The sequence below is a fragment of the Dama dama genome, chromosome 33 (assembly GCF_033118175.1).
Source record: "Dama dama isolate Ldn47 chromosome 33, ASM3311817v1, whole genome shotgun sequence".
In the NCBI taxonomy this organism is placed as follows: domain Eukaryota; kingdom Metazoa; phylum Chordata; class Mammalia; order Artiodactyla; family Cervidae; genus Dama; species Dama dama.
This window is the reverse complement of record NC_083713.1, coordinates 22,302,612-22,323,289: the sequence shown is the minus strand read 5'-3', so window position 1 is coordinate 22,323,289 and position 20,678 is coordinate 22,302,612. Positions and strand designations below refer to the sequence as shown.

Here is a 20,678-nt window from a genome sequence, read left to right as displayed (position 1 = left end):
ACATAGGAACCCATCTATATACATATGGTCTCCTCAGCCCCTCCCCCTACCTGTACAGAAAGAGATATAGACAGAAGCTAAAGAGGCCCCACCTTCAGGAAGCTCACAAGCAATGACAATGGATTGTGATGCTCTAAATGAAGATGTAAAGACATTATGGAAACAGAGAAAAGAAGGATCAGTTCTGTCTAGGCTGGGAATGATACTTGGGAACTACTTCACAAAGGAAGTTGGTATAAGCTGATCTTATAAGGAGGATAAGTAAGAGTCATCTGGCAGAGAAAGAAGGTAAAAGCAATTCCGACAAAACCACAACAGGACTAAAGCTTTAGAAGTGTGAGGTTTTCTGTACTGGTATAATGAACAATAGAGCTAAAACTTAGACTAAATGGCAGAAGTGATGAATAAGGCTCTAATAGAGGAGGCCAGCCTCTATATTGTGTGGTTCCATGCACAAACACAACTACATTTATACTTATGGTTCCCACACACATGTCAGCAGCCCATTGAGTCCTAAGTTCCCTACATATGCATCTAAGCACTTTCTGGACATTTCCTCCTGGTTATCCACAGACACCTCAAATTTAACATTTGCAAGATTGAACTAACATACTCTCCTTGATGTGTTAACAATCATTAATAAAAAAAAAAAAAAAAAAAAAAAACTGTGGCCACAGATCATTGGGTAAGGAATAGAAGTTTCAACATAGACACAATCTGTTTTCTTATTTTCAGGTCATGATTGATTATCAACTGCCCTCTGATAGGCTGAGTATTATCCAGTAGGGGTAGGATTCAGAGAGATGAAGAATCAGGAACACAGACAGAAATGTCTTTTTTTATGCTTTGTAAACAGAAACTGGTTTTTGATCTACACCTCGTACCTGGTACTAGCTTCCATCTTGCTTTGTTGACTGGACGTCAGTCTGAACTTTTGGTTCACAAAGAGAAATGCCCTTCCTTACTTTTTCTTCTCAAGTAAGCCTGTCTATCCCTGGGTCCTTCCTGAAGCTTTGAGCTGTGCAACATTGTTTGAAGTTGTCTTTTAATTAGGAGATTAAGGAACTAAGTCAATATCAGTTGAACTCAAAGCTAGGACCCCAGCAGGAGGATCTCAAACGCCTAGATCTAGGACATTAATAATTTCCCACTGCCCTCAGTATATCTTTGAAGGTTACCAAGTAAGTCTTAGACATAAAAGGTAAAGGGAGAGAACTTAATTAGCAAGTAGAACCAACCTGTCAGTTGTTATACTGTGATGGGAGAGGAAGATGCTCTAAGTTGCAGACCTTCCTGAATTTTATCATGACCTGAACCTGTTAATGGACTTGCTGTTATGGTCTATCTTGAGGACACTTCATTACACTTGTATTTCTCATTTTAGGCATTGGAAACCAAATAACACATTTTCTGTCCTTCATTTCCTCAAGTTGTACAATTGGAATGATGAGATTTATCACTCCAAGGAGTTGGTGTCATTTTGAGAAGTGTCTTGCACCTCTCAGTTGGGTGTCAAATGGCATTACTTTGAGTGGTTGGTGTTTACAATTTAGTATCATGTAGTGACAACTGCTTGGTTTCATAGCTGAGCAAATCTGGGTTTGGGGGGTTGTTTCTGTTTTTTGTTTTTCTTTGTATCTTGGCCCAACATCATTTCCTTGCTATGAAGTCTCATAGCAAATTTTAATAACAGATCAAATTTTAATAACTCTGACTGCTAGTTTCCATAATAGAAATTAGGGGAAATACAGCCCATTTTACAGGGTTGTCTTGAGGATACAACAATATAATATTGAATAATGCATAGCACATAGAAAGCTCTCACTATTAGTTCCTTATAGCCCAAAGATTCTTCTTTTATTAAAAATACTAGGTGAGGTGTGGTCTGTTTAATTGCTTATCTACTGGGACAGGAAAGATGTTACTGTTTTTTGGCTGTGGCATTGTTGTCAGATTTGGAGAGGTGCTGAAGTAAAAATATGCTAGCTGGTAAAATTGTTGACAATAAAGGATAAGATTAAAATTCTACCCATCTAGATGTGCCAAGTAGCCCTATCCCATTTCCCTTTGGGGCGCCTGTGGGCACCTCCACCCATCTGCTCTGGATTGAGGGCATACCTTCCCACAGGTCCTGTACATACCTCTACACAGCAAGAAAGGAGAAGTGGACTCAATGCTAAAATATTAACTTATTATAAAATATTAACTTAAAATATTTTAACTTAGTTAAAATATTAACGAAGGCATGTTAAATGAGAGACCTAAAAAAATGAGAGAGTAAAGCATAAAAAAACCAAACATTAAGACTTCCAAGTTGCCATGATTCTGTTTACTGTGTGGCATCAATATAGGGGACAGCTGACCCACATAGGCTACTATTTTATGTTTGATCTCAGTACTTCTTCATGTGCCTTGTTTTCATGGAATGTTTTTTTATAGCTTTTATCCTTCTCTGTGACAGTTTTACTAAAGTGATAAGGCCACTGACCCAAAATGAACAGGGTAATGAGAAGGTTTGTCTTTCATTTAGTCTTCATATTCTAAGTCAGGAAAAAGAAAAAAAAATAAATTAAATATATTTGAGAGGTGAAAGCTAGATGTTTAGGAAATGTTTCCTTGAGTTTCCTAAGATTTTTGCAAGACACAAAAGTTTATTAGAAATATTTCCTTTACTTCACTGATGTTTGATTATTATAATTAGCATTATGCAAATAGGGTATAGACACATACATTACTACTGCTATGGAGGTTATTTATAAAATAGGGCTATATTTGGGGAGGGGGATTTGGGGCCATATAAAGCCAGAAATATCAAAGTGATATTATCCCTGCACAGTCCAGTTCAGTTCAGTCGCTCAGTCGTGTCCGATTCTTTGCAACCCCATGAACTGCAGCACGCCAGGCCTCCCTGTCTATCACCAACTCCTGGAATTTACCCAAACTCATGTCCATTGAGTTGGTGATGCCATCCAACTATCTCATCCTCTGTCGTCCCCTTCTCCTCCTGCCTTCAATCTTTCCCAGCATCAGGGTCTTTTCAAATGAATCAACTCTTCGCATCAGGTGGCCAAAGGACTGGAGTTTCAGCTTCAGCATCAGTCCTTCCAATGAACACCCAGGACCGATCTCTTTTAGGATGGACCGGTTGGATCTCCTTGCAGTCCAAGGGTCTCTCAAGAGTCTTCTCCAACACCACAGTTCAAAAGCATCAGGTCAGGCATAAATTGTTCCAGTGTCAACACTCCATCCATATAATATTCTCTATATTTTGTGGGGAAAGGAGGTTGGATACAACTAGATGGCTCTAACAATGGAGCTTCCTGATAAAGAAGCAGCCTTGGCACCAAGTGGGAGCCTCAGAGCTCAGTTGCTAGTACCTGGAAGATAGATCTACTGATCCACTTCCTTGCTAAACTATCAAAAGGGAGTTGGGCCATCTGGATCTTTTATTTTTCAACTAGCAACATTAAATATCGGCATAATAAGGTTCAGCAGCCCTGAATTTGCCAGACAATAGACAATCAAAAAGAATGTCCTAAGGTTCTCGTTTAAAGGAAGTTACACAATAACACAAATCTTACATTTCAAGATGACTGGTCATGGTGGTGATGGTGCTATTTTAATGTTTAATATTTTAAAGATTTTCTTCTTTCCTTGAAATTAGAATAAGTATCACATTTTTATTACTACAAAACACCAATCACATGCTTCCTAGCAGAGATATAGTCAAAGAAAGGAGATCCATGAACAAGAAAGCAAAAGAGAATATATTCATGATATATTATAGAAGTATTCTGTCTTACATCAGTGTGTAAGTTTGTCTAACCTATTACTCTAGGTAATAGAGAAATTTCAAAGAAGATAGGTAGAACAGAGAGACTTTCCAAATTGCTAAAGCCCACTAAAAATTTGTCCCTCCATAAATGAATGAGAATACTAGCAAAAAATGGTCAAAATCAACGTTTTGAAAACTGTGGAAATTAAAGAGAGGCTTATGAAAATCCAAAGAGTGTTCCTTCAAGAAAAATAGTTGAATCTCTATAAGGACAGCAAGTTGTGTGTTATTTTAACTTACCTTATTCTCATCTCCCTATCTCAAGCTCTGGGGTAGTGGTGAAAACCAACAGACTCATAATCATGCTAGCTGTGAAAACTAGTGGCCAAGTAGCCAGTGGCAGAGGAAGAATGGGTTTGGAGCTCCCCAAAAGTCACATTCATAGAGAATTGTTATTATTTGACCTATTTGACGGCTCCATGGAAACCTCCACTCATAAAGCTTTTTTTATTTGACCTGACTTGGAGCTTGCTCACTAAGAACACCCTTTATCCCAAAGCATTTGTGGGGGAGAAAATGGCAGTAACTGTTTAATATCACAACTGCTTTAAGCAGAGAAACACTTACAGCTAACAAGAAGCTGACCAGAAAACCTAAAAGAAGAAGTGGGGGAATAAGATATTACTAGGGAGATTTGAAATGTTCTGACATATTCCTGGAAATATAGAGTTGAATGTATGCTCAGAAAAGACCAGAGAAGGTCTTAAACTCCCATCTCTGGTTGACCTTGATGTTCTGTGAAAGCAGAAACTAAAAGCTAAGTAAACTTCCTGTCAGAGAATTGAAGGTACCCCACACATGAAACAGGAAAAGGAGAAGAAAGGATATTTGAAGAAACATGGGACAAAATATCACATATTTGACTAAAATAAACATTCAGTCAGCTCAATTCAGTCACTCATTTGTGTCCGACTCTTTGCAACCCAATGGACTGCTGCAAGCCAGGCCTCCCTGTCCATCACCAACTCCTGGAGTTTACTCAAACTCATGTCCTTTGAGCCGGTGATGCCATCCAGACATCTCATCCTCTGTCATCCCTTTCTCCTCCAGCCTTCAAACTTTCCCAGCATCAGGGTCTTTTCAAATAAGTCAGTTCTTCGCATCAGGTGGCCAAAGGATTGGAGTTTCAGCTTCAGCATCAGTCCTTCCAATGAATATTCAGGACTGATCTCCTTTAGGATGGACAGGCTGGATCTCCTTGCAGTCCAAGGGACTGTCAAGAGTCTTCTCCAACACCAGAGTTCAAAAGCATCAATTCTTCAGTGTTTAGCTTTCTTTATAGTCCAACTCTCACATCCATACATGACTACTGGAAAAACCATAGCTTTGACTAGATCGACCTTTGTCAGCAAAGTAATATCTCTGCTTTTTAATATGCTGTCTAGGTTGGTCATAACTTTTCTTCCAAGGAGCATGTGTCTTTTAATTACATGGCTGCAATCACCATCTGCAGTGATTTTGGAGCCCCCCAAAATAAAGTCTGTCACTGTTTCCACTGTTTATCCATCTATTTGCCATGAAGTGATGGGGCCAGATGCCATGATCTTAGTTTTCTGAATGTTGAGTTTTAAGCCAACTTTTTCACTCTCCTCTTTCACTTTCATTAAGAGGCTCTCTAGTTCTTCACTTTCTGCCATAAGGGTGGTATCATCTGCATATCTGAGGCTATTGATATTTCTCCCAACAATCTTGATTCCAGCTTGTGCTTCATCTAGCCTGGCATTTCTCATGATGTACTCTGCATATAAGTTAAATAAACAGGGTGACAGTATACAGCCTTGACGTACTCCTTTCCCTATTTGGAACCAGTCCGTTGTTCCATGTATGGTACTAACTGTTGATTCCTGAACAGTATACGGAGTTCTCAAGAGGCAGGTCAGGTGATCTGGTATTCCCTTGTCTTTCAGAATTTTCCACAGTTTGTTGTGGTCCACACAGTCAAAGGTTTTGGCATAGTTAATAAAGCAGAAATAGATGTTTTTCTGGAACTCTCTTGCTTTTTCAATGATCCAGCAGGTGTTGGCAATTTGATCTCTGGTTCCTCTGCCTTTTCTAAATCTAGCTTGAACATCTGGAAGGTCACAGTTCACGTACTGTTGAAGCCTGGCTTGGAGAATTTTGAGCATTGCTTTGCTAGCATGTGAGATGAGTGCAGTTGTGCAGTACTTTGACTATTCTTTGGCATTCTTTCTTTGGGTTGGAATGAAAATTGATCTTTTCCAGTCCTGTGGTCACTGCTGAGTTTTCCAGAGTTGCTGGCATATTGAGTGCAGCACTTTCACAGCATCATCTTTTAGGATTTCAAGTAGCTCAACTGAAATTCCGTTACCTCCACTAGCTTTGTTCGCGGTGATGCTTCCTAAGGCCCACTTGGCTTCTCATTCAAGGATGTCTGGCTCTAGGTGAGTGATCACACCATCATGATTATCTGGGTCATGAAGATCTTTTTTGTATCGTTCTATGTATTCTTGCCACCTCTTCTTAATATCTTCTGCTTCTGTTAAGTCCATACCATTTCTGTCCTATATTGTGCCCATCTTTGCATGAAATGTTCCCTTGGTATCTCTGATTTTCTCAAAGAGATCTCTAGTCTTTCCCATTCTGTTGTTTTCCTCTATTTCTTTGCATTAACCGCTGAGGAATGCTTTCTTATCTCTCCTTGCTATTCTTTGGAACTCTGCATTCGAATGGGTATATCTTTCCTTTTCTCCTTTGTCTTTCACTTTTCTTCTATTCACAGCTATTTGTAAGGGCTCCTCAAACAACCATTTTGCCTTTTTGCATTTCTTTTCCTTGGGGATGGTCTTGATTCCTGCCTCCTGTACAATGTCATGAACGTCTGTTCATAGTTCTTCAGGCACTCTATCAGATCTAATCCCTTGACTCTATTTCTCACTTCCACTATAATCGTAAGGGATCTGATTTAGGTCATACCTGAATGGTCTAGTGGTTTTCCCTACTTTCTTCAACTTAAGTCTGAATTTGGCAATAAGGAGTTCATGATCCGAGCCACTGTCAGCTCCTGGTCTTATTTTTGCTGACTGTATAGAACTTCTCCTTCTTTGGCTGCAAAGAATATATTCAATCTGATTTCGGTATTGACCAAAAGAAACATTAATCTATACATTTAAGAAGCTCGACAAAATCCAAGTAAGATAAACTCACAAGGATCCACACCTAGACATATCATTAACAGACTATTGAAAACTCATGGAAGCCAGAAGGCAGTTGAATGACAGTCAAAGTGCTCAAAGAAAAAGACTATTAAGGAAGAGCTGTAAGTCCAGCAAAATTATCCTTTAAAAATAAAGGAGAGGTGAAGACATTTTCAAATAAACAAGAACTGAGAAGATTCTTTACCAGCAGATGTGCCCTAGAAGAAATGCTAAAGGTTGTCATTCAGGCTGAAATTAAAGAACACTAGAGAGTAATCTGAACCCACATGAAGAAGAAAAGAGCACTGAAAAAGTAACTCTATAATAAACACAAAAGATAGCATAAGTGTATTTTTTGCTTGCAACCTTTTTTTTTCTCTCCTGTCTCATTTAAAAGACAACTGCATAATGAAACAATAGTAAATTTTATTTATGGGGTTATAATGTAAAAACATACAATTTGTGAGACAGCAATAACACAAGGGTAGGAACTATATGAGTAAATTTTTTCGTACTACAAAATTTAAGTTGGTATTAATCCAAATTAGGCTGCTACAAGTTAAGATGTTAATTGTAATCCCCAGGCCAATCACTAAGAAAATCATTGAAAAAATAACAAGAGAAATGACAAGATAATTTAAATGGCACATTAAAAACTATCTGTTTACTACAAAAGAAGGCAGAAATGAAGAAATAGAGGGACAAAGAGACTTAAGACATGTAGAAAACAAATAACAAAAAAGGTAGATGTAAATATTCTACTTTATAAGTAACCATTTTAAATATAAATGAATTAAACACCCCAAACAAAAGGCAACGATTGGCAGAACAGATACAATAACATGAGCCCATATAACAACTATATGCTGTTTATTAGAGACATACTTTAGGTTCAAAGACACAAACAGGTTAAAAGTAAAAAGATGAAAATATATATACCTCAAACAAATCCTCCCCAAGGTGCCTAATTTGAAGCACAATATGTATTTGAGTGAAAAAGCTGGCTTAAACCTCTACATTAGAAAAACTAAGATCATGGCATCTGGTCTCATCACTTCATGACAAATAGAAGGCGAAAAACATAGAAGCAGTGACAGATTTTATTTTCTGGGCTCCAAAATCACTGTCAATGGTGACTGTAGCCATAAAATTAAAAGACGTTTACTCCTTGGAAGGAAAGCTATGACAAACCTAGACAGCATATTGAAAAGCAAAGACATCACTTTGTCGACAAAGGTCCATATAGCCAAAGCTTTTTTTCTAGTAATTTTTGGTTTTCTAGTAGTCACATACAGATGGTTTTTCTAGTCATGTACAGATGTGAAAATTGGACCATAAAGAAGGCTGAGCACCGAAGAATTGATGCTTTTGAATTGTGCTGGAAAGTACTCTTGAGTCCCTTGGACAGCAAAGAGATTAAACCAGTCAATCCTAAAGGAAATCAGTCCCGAATATTCATTGGAAGGACGGATGCTGAAGCTGAAGCTCCAGTACGTTGCCTACCGGATACAAAGAGCTGACTCACTGGAAAGACCTTGATGCAGAGAAAGGTTGATGGCAAAAGGAGAGGAGAACAGCAGAGGATGAGATGGTTAGAGAGCATCACCAACTCAATGGACATGAATTTCAGCAAACTCTGGGAGACAGTGAAGGACAGGGAAACCTGGCGTTCTGCAGTCCATGGGGTTGCAAAGAGTTGGGCACGAACAACAACAACAACAAAATGTATTTGAGTGAAGAAGTTCTGAAATGTTTGGGAAAAATCAGTGTCACACAACTCTTATATTTTAAAATAACCACATAGGCTCTGATTGAGGCCACACACACTGCAAGTGTTAATCAAAAATGTCTTAAATATCTAAATTTTTGTTATGGGTCACAACAATATAGTGAATAATGAAATTAATTCTGTGGATCCAGACAGCAGGTGGGTTTTTTTTTTAAAGAACAGACTAAATCAGAAGATATATACATAGTAAAGGTAAGTATAGTTTCAAGAAACATGTTTTAGATATATGTGTGTGTGCATTTGTGTATATATTTATATACATTAACTAGGTTTGGATATAAAATGTTTACTTTCGCTGTAAGTTGCAGTAAAAAAGGTTGAAAGTCACAAGCTAGGGGATACACAGTGAAGTTGGCACAGTTAGGATTCACGGTAGAGATATTAGCAATATTGTCCATGGTATGAGCAGAATTCCTCCTTCCCCAAAGCATCATCAGGATGGCATGTTTTTCAGTGGTAACGTCAAAGCAGGGATGAATCACATCACACTTTCTGGAAGCACAAGCCCCAAATCATATTCATAATCTACATAACTGCTGGAGATCACCTCACCTGGGCCAGGTTTGTGTCAGAGTTATGAAATGTACAATATGACTGTAAGGTACAATCACAGTAAATTGTGATGAACAAAATCCTCATCATACTTAGTCTCTCCAGGCTAACACAATCTATTCCAAGTTTATTCCTGAAAATGTCACTGCTGCTGGACAAAAATAAAGAACATCTCTAGGAGTCTTGTTTACAGATTCTTGACCCAAGGCTATAGCTCATCATATAGTTTTGTCTCATTATAGTCGCATCTCATGGAAGTTAGTTCCTTCCCACCTCTCAAAAGATCAGATTTGGGCCATGGGGGCTGGAAGCCTAAAAGAATCAGTTACAGAGAAGTGAGGAGTGCTTGAAGGAAAAAATTTGTTCATAAAACTAGATTCCACATAAAATTGAAAAGGAAAAGAAAAAAAAAATCAATAAGGCATTGAAACTTGAGTTTCAGTATTTTGATCCCAAAAATGCAATGCAGAAAACTAATGTTGAGAAGAATCATAGGGCTATCCAATCTGAGAAATGAAATAAACCCTAAAAGTCTCCAAGATACTTCTTAAAGTTGAGACGTACCCTCAGGGGATAGATGTAGTTAAGTTAAGGGATAGAAAAGCCACAAGAAAAACACTGAAAGGGCCATACTATTTCATTGAATCTGCAATAAATCAATTGTAAAATGCACTGTTATTTTTGAACCACTGAAAGAAGAAAAAAAATGCTGCAATGAGTCAATGTATTCTTTTCACTTAAAATATTAATATTTTCATCTTATTTTAGAGATCTTTTAGATTAGACATAGATTTTAACACATGCCACTCTTGAAGGAAAATTTTAACTATGTAAGTTGATTATATATAGAAGGAAAACTTATGAGCAAAAGAAATTGACTAAGACATTTCTAAAATTTCTTCAAATTCAGTGTCACTCTTCTGAATCACTTTTCAATACAGAGTCTTCAATGTTCACAGATATGAGCTTTGAGTCACCAGGATGCAGCCTTCTTTAGAAGAGTGCTTCACTATCACCTTTAGGACTCTTCTGAGCTGCCAACCCCTCCTGCAAATTTCAGTGCTGCCATTCTACTGAACTTAGTAAGAGGTATATTGGCAGGTTTTTAGATAATGACCAGACTCACCTTCCTTCCTTCAGTATCCCTTACTTGGCGTGTTGACAGAAATTTTAAGGGTTTGCTATTGTTCAGCCATACCACCAGCAATTCTTTTATTAGACTGTGCAGATACATGTTTGAAAACTGTGTCAAGACCTAACATAACTTGGAAGCTCATGTAGGGCTCCTGGTCATGTGTTCCACGGGGCAGAAAAGATGTGCACATACACACACACACACACAGCAACATTGAGTTCAATCTTATTCTCATATGATACGGGGTTCAAACTCATACACTAATACTGCATTCATTTCCTATTTCTGCATAACAAACTATTACAAAATTAGCAGCTAAAAACAACACTCTTTTATTATCACACAATTCTTAGAGATCAGAAATTTATTATGGCGTTTGTCAGCTGGATTTGCTGCTTAGGATCCCACAAGACCAAAATCATGGTGCTTGCAGAAGTTCATTCCCTTCGGGAGGTTCTGGGGAAGAATCAAGCTCACTCAGGTTGTTGGAAGAGTTCAATTTGCTATAGTTGTAGCATGTAGGTCCTGATCTCCTTGACATGAGGTCCTGTGTGTATTTAAACCAGCAATATGTGTTGAATCCTGCTCATACTTCAAATTTCTCTGATTCCCGCCTTCTGTTGCACCTATCTAACTTCCTTTTTAATACTCAACTGGGAGAAAACTCTATATCTAAGAGTTTGTGATTACGTTGTATCCACCTAGCTAATTCCAGAATAATCTCCCTATTTTAACATCAATTGATTAACCACCTTAGTTACATCTGCAAAGTCTCTTTGGCCATGTAATGTAACATATTCATGAATATGACAAGAGCGGGTGAAGGTCATGGGGTCCCAAATTCTGTCTACCACCTTTAGTTTGACTTTGTTATTTAAAATTAAATATGGTGGCAAGTTTTAACCATCTGATGTTATGCATGGCCTCGTGCTGAAATGCTGCATTTTGATTATACTGGACCCATCCAGATAATTCAGGATAATGCCCCCATCTCAAGATTCTTAATCACATCTGCAAAGTCCCTTTTCCAAGTAACATTCACAGATTCCACATATTCAGATCTGGATATCTTTGAGGGGGGCATTACTCTGCCTACTGTACATACACCTTTGTCTTTTCAAAGAATGCTTTAGCTCTCCACCCTCCAAGCTGACCTGCATGCTGACAGGCTCATTAAACAGAAAGGCTTGCCTTTTAACTGCTCTGAGATTTCTAGTTTTATTTTACTCTTCCCCTTCCAGTTGCACTAAATAAAAAATATAGTAAGAAGATTAAATTTTCTTTAAAAAAGATTGCTTCCCATTGAAGTAAATTTTTTTCCCTTCAACTCCCTTACTCCCCAAAGGCTGAAGTAGTTACAGAACTTGGGCTTTAAATAATAATTATTTCCACTATATTCCATTAAATGATTAAGTGAAAATATCCTCTTAGTCGGTTGTTACCTTCTAGAAATTACAGACATTTAACTTTAAAAAAAAAAATTCTTCAAGTAGCAGTGCTGAGAAAGTGCAATTTCCAAAGTGTCCATATTTATACTTAGGTGATACGTCAGTAAAATCCAGCCAAATATATTTTATACTAAATAAAAATTTCTAACTCTTAAGATGTTTATGAATGTTCATTCCTACTTTCAGGTACATATGATAATTCAGACTACCTATTTCCATTGAGGGCAGAAAGAGGTTCATTAAAGCTTGAATAAGAGATTCAAGAAAATTTATTCAGGCTGATTCACTAAATATTATTAAGTCAGGCTTCACAGGAGAAGTCCTAAAGTGAGATCTGAGGAGGGGGAGGGTCAAACAGATCAGAAAAGATCTTAAGTTTTTTGTAAGGTCAGTACTGAAAGTTAGTATTCATAAACACAGAAGGTTGGACTAATAAATGCAGCAATATTACATTCTGAAAAAGAAAGACACATGTCCCTTCTAATTTGGTATGATTCTGAAAAAAAACAAACAAACAGAAAACCATGTTCCATTTTTAAGAAATAGCAGAATAAGAAGGACTCAAGCAAGCTGGGGCATATCCATAGGAAAATCAAAAAAGTGGTGAAGAGTCTGGGACCATGAAATATGAAAATAGTCTAAAAATCACAGCTGCTGACCTGGAAAAGGTAAGTACAGTGGATCTGTGCAGTCTTTCAGGACTGAACCAGTGCCAAGTGGGTAAGGCACTAGATTTAATCCTTGGTGGCTTTAGTTTGCCATTCTCCCACACTACTGCTCAGATGATTTTCAAGACAAATCTTAATATGTCATGCACTACCTGCTTACTCTCCCATGAGTAAGCAGGCATGTAGTCAGGCTCCAGGACAATTAAGAGGGTCTGAGCAGCTGAGAAGGACCAGGTAGTTCCCAAATCCCCATCAGATGGCATTCTGGGGAGATGGATACCCTCAGGAGGAGCAAAGGGCCATCACCATCAATTACAGTGAACCTCGTGACAACAGATTACAGCTATTAAAGACCCTGAAACACACCATATTTTCTCTCCCACCTAATTAAAGGTCCTGAAACACGCCATGTTTTCTCTCCCACTTCTCTGCTTCTGTTTACAGTGTTTCCTTTCCCTGGGAGGTTGCCCTGTCACTAACTTCCCACCATCCTACAGGACCTAAGTGAAGTTCCACCAAGTCTGAAAGCTCTCCCTGAAGCTCACCTTCCAGGTTTCCCCAGATGAGATGGGTGTCCCTTCCTCTATATTAAAATGTCACCTAGGACAAACCTTTTCTTTAGCAGGGAAACTCATTTTGTTACTTGTTAAATTAATTTTTATTGGAGTATAGTTGCTTTAAAATGTTGTGTTAGCTTCTGCTGTACCACAAAGTGAATCACTTATACATATGAAAAAAGCCAAAGTGTTAGTCATTCAGTTGTGTCTGACTCTTTGTGATCCCACGGACTGTAGCCCGCCAGGCTCATCTGTCACTCAGATGACACTCATCTACACTCATCTGTCACCCATGAGCTCATGGGATTTCCCAGGCAGGAGTACTGGAGTGGATAGCCATTCCCTTCTCCAGGGGATCTTCCCAACCCAGGGAGAAGCCATGTCTCCTGCATTGCAGGCAGATTCTTTACCATCTGAGCAACCAGGCAAGCCCCCGTTAACATATACATAACTTTCGCAGAAAATATTGAATTGCTTTGCCATCATGATTTACTTGATAGCAGGACCTGTGAGCTTAACCTGGGACACATCTCTACATGAGGGGGCATTTATTTGTACAAACTGACATGCATGGAAGGAAAGGGCTTTCCTGGGAGGAGGAGGTCTTGAGCCTCAGAGCCTGGTGGCAGAGATGGAAGAAAGGTGAGGAAATCCAAAGAACAACTTAGTGGCTGGCCCTCAGTTTGGGGACTCAGTCCTAAGCCTGATCCCATGAACTTGGTCCAAATCCTATAGAGAAAGAAGGGCTGCAGATAAAAGCTTTAAGAACTAAAAGACTGGTTTAAAAAAAAAGAAAAATGAGGTACACACAGGACTGATTGAGGGCCAGGCAGCAAACTATAATACATGGTAGGGAAAGTGAACCTTCTTCCCACTCCTGCACTGATTACCCAGCCTTGTCTGGATGTGGAAAGGCCACCGGTGCATGTGAGACAGTGCTGGGGAGCTGTGGTAAGCACTGGTGAGGGACCCAGGGAGGTCCATGGGAATCTGGAGTGGGCCAGGAGTCCATGCCAACAGGTTCCACTCTGCCGTGTTTAGAAGAAGAGGACTTCAGGGACACTTGAAGAAATGATGAGTGAGCAACGAAAATTTCAAGAAACCTTGGGGATTCCCAGAGCTACTTCAAGAGTGGCTTTTGCAAAGGGCTTGGGTTCTTACGCTACAAGGGAGAAATGACCAAGCAGTCAAGTCTAAATTATCACTGTTACTGTGACTTTACTTATAGCCATGGTCTGGAGGGCTGGTGAAATCTGGTTATGGTTATATTACATTCTTAACCTACTCCTACCCCCTTTATTGGCTTTGAGATCCATGAGGGCAGAGACTGCTGATTTTAAAATAAATTCTCTGTAGTCCCATTACCTATTGGAGAATAGGTACTCACCATATGTCTGTTGAATGAAATGATAAAATTAATAAAGGGATAACTATCTCCAAAGGATAAATAGGTCAAAGTCACAAAAATCTGATTCAACATAAAAGGGCTTTCTAACAATTAGAACTCACCATCAGTGGAAAAAGCCCATCATGACACAGTGAGAATCTTTTCACTGAAAAGAAGAGTCATCAAGAATGTCCCCAAAGAGATACATATGGAGAGAGATGGATCAATGATTTCCAGCTCTCAAACTGCTTGGTATTAATTACATGGAGACCAGTATTAATTACTGGTCAAAACAAAAATGTTACCCACATAAGACAGAAAGCAGAAATGATGAGTCAGCAACAGAACTGGTTTTTAAAAGTCTTCAAGGACTGTCTATAAAAATCAGCAAGCTTTAAATCAGAGAATTAAATTAATTTAAATTAAATTAATTTATCAGAATTAAAATAGTGTCCTGAAACATTGTTGGATGAAGCCCTAGATATTACCTTCAAGAGCTATCCTATCATAACTCTGAACGATGTCCAGAGGACTAAGGTATCTAATGAACTTTAGCTATAGGGAAGATGTTAAGTGATGAAAGGTTAAAGAAAAGATTTACAACATGTTGAGAGCAGGCTGTGATTTGTAGACTCATAGCCTGTTTCAATGTCTCTTCAATGGCCACTGGCAAAGTAAATGCTAGAGCCACTTGTCTTTATTCCTTTAACTTTCAATAAACGACCAAAGGATCCCATATCCACCAGAGGACAATTACTAGACAATGCAGGAAAGGTCTTCTGAGATAAATGGATATTCTACATAAAGGCCACAAATAGAATGATGGAGAATACTATCTCATAATGCCAAAGTTCAAAGGCACTTTTCAAATGCCTCTTTAAAGAAAATCTGACCTTTCTTTCTTTCTTTTTTTATTATCAGAAGTTTGCCAAGGGCAGTCTAGGCCTTGGGTCATTTCATTTTGACATAGACGTACTCTCAGCAGTAAAAATAATGAAATACTTAACTCTGTAGTGACCATGAGGGCATATTTAGTATTTTTTTTGAGAACAATATTAAAGTATTAGAATTTCAAAGGAAATCTTTCCCCTTCACATATGAGAGAGAGAACCTGTATGAAGTGGTAATTAGCCAAAGGAGTAAGTATGAGTAGAACATTTACATTTCTATAAAATGTTACAGAAAAACCCAAACATTTTGGCCAACCCACTGTTTCATGCTACTTTGCATGAAATTTTTAGGAAAATGAATACATCACTAGTAACTTTATGTCTAAATCTTTGTTAGGTATAGATTAGCTGACATTAAATATGGATGTGAACATACATTTTCCTGAAAACAAAAACCTCTTACAGAAGGTCTTTTGCTTCCCATTTTAAGGTATAATTTATAAACAGTAAAATTTATGCTTTTTAAGTGCATAGTACTGCAAGTTTTTGCAAATGCAGCTATACAACTGCCACCACAAGCAAGACATAGAATGGTTCCTTCACAACCCCAAATTTCCCTGTACCCCCTCCCAGTAAACCCTTCTCTCTGCCTCCATACCCTGGCAACTACTGATCTGCTTTCTGCTCCTATAATTCTGCTTTTTCAAGAATTCTCTATAGGCACTTCTCTGGCAGTCCAGTAGTTAAGACACCATGCTTCCACCAATGGGGCATGGGTTTGATCCCTTGTGGGTCAGGAAACTAAGACCCTGCATGCCTTGAGATGTGGCCAAAAAATAGGAAAAAAAGAATATAAATGGAATTATAAATTGACTCTTTTATTTAATTTCATACATTTGATAAAAGTGAAGCAGCTGAAGTGCCCATTTTAATGTACTGATTTCTATATTCTGAATTAAAGGCAATAATAGATATATAAAATCAAATTACCCATAACAATTACATCTTGAAACAGGTATTACCCAGAGAGCCTTTTGAATATGTAGATTGATCTTTAGGGATTCACTTTCAGCATATCGAATCAAAATTGTTCATGTGGGTCCTGAAATTTTAGTTTTTATTCAATTCTCCAGGTTTGATTCTGATTGATCCAGCCAGATTTGGGCAACATTAATCCAGCAGACATTCACTCTATATAGACCATGTGTGGCAGTTGGATCAAAATTCAGAGGTTGAGAGGGTCTTAGATGATCTTGTTCTGAGGTATAACTACCATTTACTGGCTGCAGGACCTTGAACAAGTTATGTAAATGCACTGAACCTTGGTTTTCTCCTCTGTCATGCATGAGGAATGATGCCTACTTCATCAAGTTGTTTGGCAGGATTCAGTGTTTATAAAGTATTTAGAATAGTACCTGGCACACTCAGCACTGAATGAATGGAAATAGCTTACCTAGCTGATATTACCATCACTGGTATTGTCATCATTATCATTATCATGCTTTATTTGTCTTTGTCCATATTTTTGCATTTTGGTCAATTTCACATTTTTTTTTTTTCTTTTTAGCACTTCTAGAACTGACCAAAATAAAAAGAATCAATATTTTTTGTAGCAGCTAAACTATTATTGAAGGTAATCCAAAGCTAAAAGAAAGCTCACTGATTGTCCCTAACCCTTACTTTTACCCTGCTAGAGCCTCAAAGATAGCAACGGGCACAAAACATGAAGTACTGGAAGCTCTTACTCTTGTCCCCAGGATTAATGGTCAAACACAAGCAAACAAAAGGGAGAAAGATAAACAAAGGATCTAAATAAAGCAAAAAAAAAAAAGCTATCTATGTAGTTAGGGAAAATCTAAAATCGACTTTATTCATTAGCAGTTTTAGATATATATATATACATGTATTTTTTATGTGTAGTTTTTATTTAAACTCTGAAATACAGAGAAGTGGTGATACTTGGCTTCACCTGATGATCTGAAGAAAGGACAACTCCTGTCCTCAGAAATTATGCAGCGCTGTCAACACCAAGGATCGAAGATGAGGATTAAAGACAAAACTGAAACTCACGTGCCTACCTGTTCTCAGCATCAGCACTGCACTTTGGGGACATCAGTTCGAAGGATTTGGTAAACTTCACCACCTGCCACACAGAAAGACAATAAATCCCCGTCAATCAAAGCTTTCTCACAGTTTAAAATAATCCAATAAACACTTTTCATCTCTATAATGACTATTACAATAATTGGAGATTAAAGACAGATTTTAAGTGGAGAAATCCTGAGGGACAAGAGAAAATTCTATCCTACATTTGGTAACATTTCTTACATGGCACATATTGCTAAAGTCTAAATATATTTCTAAATGTGCATATATTAATATATATGCAATAAGGTGTAAAAATCCTGTGGTGGTCAGGCAAAGGGACATCTTGTTTGAACTAATTTTTTTCCTGCCCTTTAAGCAACCCAGTTCACCATCCATGGAGAACCTGGTAGAGACAAAATATCTTTCAAAGGGTTGCCCTCCATCAACTCCAGGCTCCTAAAGTTACCGTCCCTGGTTGTTCTCAGGTGAATTTTATTTTGCCACCTGCAAAAGGTAACTTTAAAAAAGACACTTTCTTCAAAGATCATCCCTAGTGTGGATACTTCCTCCCTCCTCTGTCTAGTGAAACTGGCATGATTGGTGCAAGAGCCTGATTAAGACCCATTATGCTGACAGGTAATTTATGAGCACAGAAAATGCAGAGGCAGTGTTTTTTATCATTAGCTATGACTGAGTCTTTCCTATAAACCAGGCCCTACATCAGAAAGTTCTTTGATTACTTAATTTCCCCATTACAAACTCATTATTAGCTATTATTAAGTCCTTCCTATAATCTAGTGTGATGTGGTCCTTAAGGCCCTACATCAGAAGATTCTTTGATTATTTAATTTCCCTGTTACAACTCTATAAAATGGGGATTTTTACCTTCAGTATATAGATGAGGAAACTAACCCATAATTTTTAAGAAACTTGCCTGCTTCACACAACTAAATGAGGCAACTGGGATTAAAGCAGGTCTGTATGCCTCTAGAGTGCAGGGTTTTTTCAACAACACTAAAAATATGCAGTGGGAAAGGCACGATTTCTGGCCCTCTTTTGACAAGATAGACCACGTGACAGGAAAAGAGTCCCTGTACTGAAAGGAGTCATCTGAATGTCACTGGATGCTTCCAAGGCTGACATTTAGATTTGCCTTAGCCAGATGCAGTCATGCTTCAAAGGCCATTTAAATTAACCACTTATAAGGAATTGATGGGCACTTGAGAAAATGATTTTGGAACTGGGAATAGATTAAATATTAAAACAGCTTTATCAGTGAGGTAATGAACCCAAACTAAGAAAATGTAACATTAGGAAAAAGATGAAAGAAAAGCCCATCACAAAGAAAATTGCGTGTGACTAGCTAAATGCAGGGCAGTGACAATAGCTCAACTAAAAGGAAATACCCTTCACAACTACAGGACATATTTCATTTAATATTCTAATGTGAAATAAGCCTCTACAAAATCACTCATTGTGGCAAATTTCATTTTCCAAGACGGCCACAGCAATCCCTCCTATTCCACATTCTTCTCTCCAATGTGACCCTGCCACCCTCCTACCAAGTGGTAGGGTCTATGCTTCCTCCCTTGAATCTAGGTGGGCTTCAGACCACTACAACAAATAGAATATATAGAAGAGATATCAAATGTGCCTTCTGAGGTTGTCATAAAAGCCACTGCAGCTTCTGTGTCATCTGCATGGAATACTTGTGCCTGGAGTCCTGAGACACCATGTAAGAAGCCCACCTACCCTCAGGACACTATGCTTAAAGGGAGGCAACCATACAGAGGAGTCACATGTAGATGCTCTGGTCAGCAGCTCCAGTGTTTAAGCCCTTCCAGCCCAGGTGCCAGAAATATAAGCAAACAAACCTTCAGATGATTCTAGTTCCCAGCCATTAAATTACCCATGATCTCCAAATTTTTCTAAGTGCGGTCCCAGATATCCAAGGAAGAGGGAAACCATCCTGGCTATTCCCTCTCCATATGTACCAGATCTATAGGTATAAACAATTTGGGGCTTCTTTATTACACAGCAAAAACTACTAGGGAACAGTAGAAGGCAATTACTAACAGTTCTAGAAAGAATGAAGCAGCGGGGCTAAAGTGGAAACAACACTCAATTGTGGGTGTATCTTGTGGTTAAAGTCCAGTGCTGTAAAGAACAATATTGCATAGGTACCTGGAATGTTAGGTCCATGAATCAAGGTAAATTGTTCGTGGTCAAGCAGGAGATGGCAAGTGTGAACATTGACATCTTAGGAAACAGTGAACTAAAATGGACGGGAATGGGCAAATTTAACTCAGATGACTATTAAATCTACTACTGTGGGCAAGAATCCCTTAGAAGAAACAGAGCAGCCCTCATAGTCAACAAAAGAGTACAAAATGTAGAACTTGGGTGTAATCTCAAAAACGACAGTATGATCTCAGTTTGTTTCTAAGGCAAGTCATTCAACATCACAGTAATCCAAGTATATGCCCCGACCACTAATGCTGAAGAAGTTGAAGCTGATCGGTTTTATGAAGACCTACAACACTTTCTAGAACTAACACCAAAATGAAAAATGTCCTTTTTATCATAGGGGATTGGGATGCAAAAGTAGGAAGCCAAGAGATATATGGAGAAACAGGCAAATTTGGCCTTGGAGTACAAAATGAAGCAGGGCAAAGCCTAACAGAGATTTGCTAAGAGAGCACAGTGGTCATAGGAAACAGCTTTTTCCAACAATACGTGGATGACTCTACACATGGACATCACCAAATGATCAATACCTAAATCAGATTAATTATATTCATTGCAGATGAAGACGGAGACGCTCTATACAGTCAGCAAAAATAATACCAGGAGCTGACTGTGGTTCAGATCATCAGTTCCTTATTACAAAATTCAGGCTTAAATTGAAGAAAGTAGGGAAAGCCACTAGGCCATTCAGGTATAACCTAAATCAAATCCCTTATGATTATACAGTGGAGGTGATGAACAGATTCAAGGGATTAGGTCTGGTAGGCAGAGTGTCTGAAGAACTATGAATGGAGGTTTGTGACACTATACAGGAGGCAGTGACCAAAACAATTCCAAAGAAAAAGAAATATAAGAAGGCAAAGTGGTTGTCTGAGGAGGCTTTACAAATAGCTGAGGAAAGAAGAGAAGTGAAAGGCAAGGGATAAA

The 20,678-nt window shown here is 38.3% G+C and overlaps 1 protein-coding gene across 1 annotated transcript in view; it reads right to left on the bottom strand.

Moving 5' to 3' along the window:
- The window catches only part of PDE11A (phosphodiesterase 11A), a 407,012-nt gene that overhangs the window by 207,821 nt on the left and 178,513 nt on the right, over window positions 1-20,678 (bottom strand). The window contains exon 5 of the mRNA XM_061135538.1: window positions 17,495-17,559. Within this exon, the coding sequence (XP_060991521.1) occupies window positions 17,495-17,559 (65 nt within the window). The remainder of the gene's footprint in view (window positions 1-17,494; window positions 17,560-20,678) is intronic.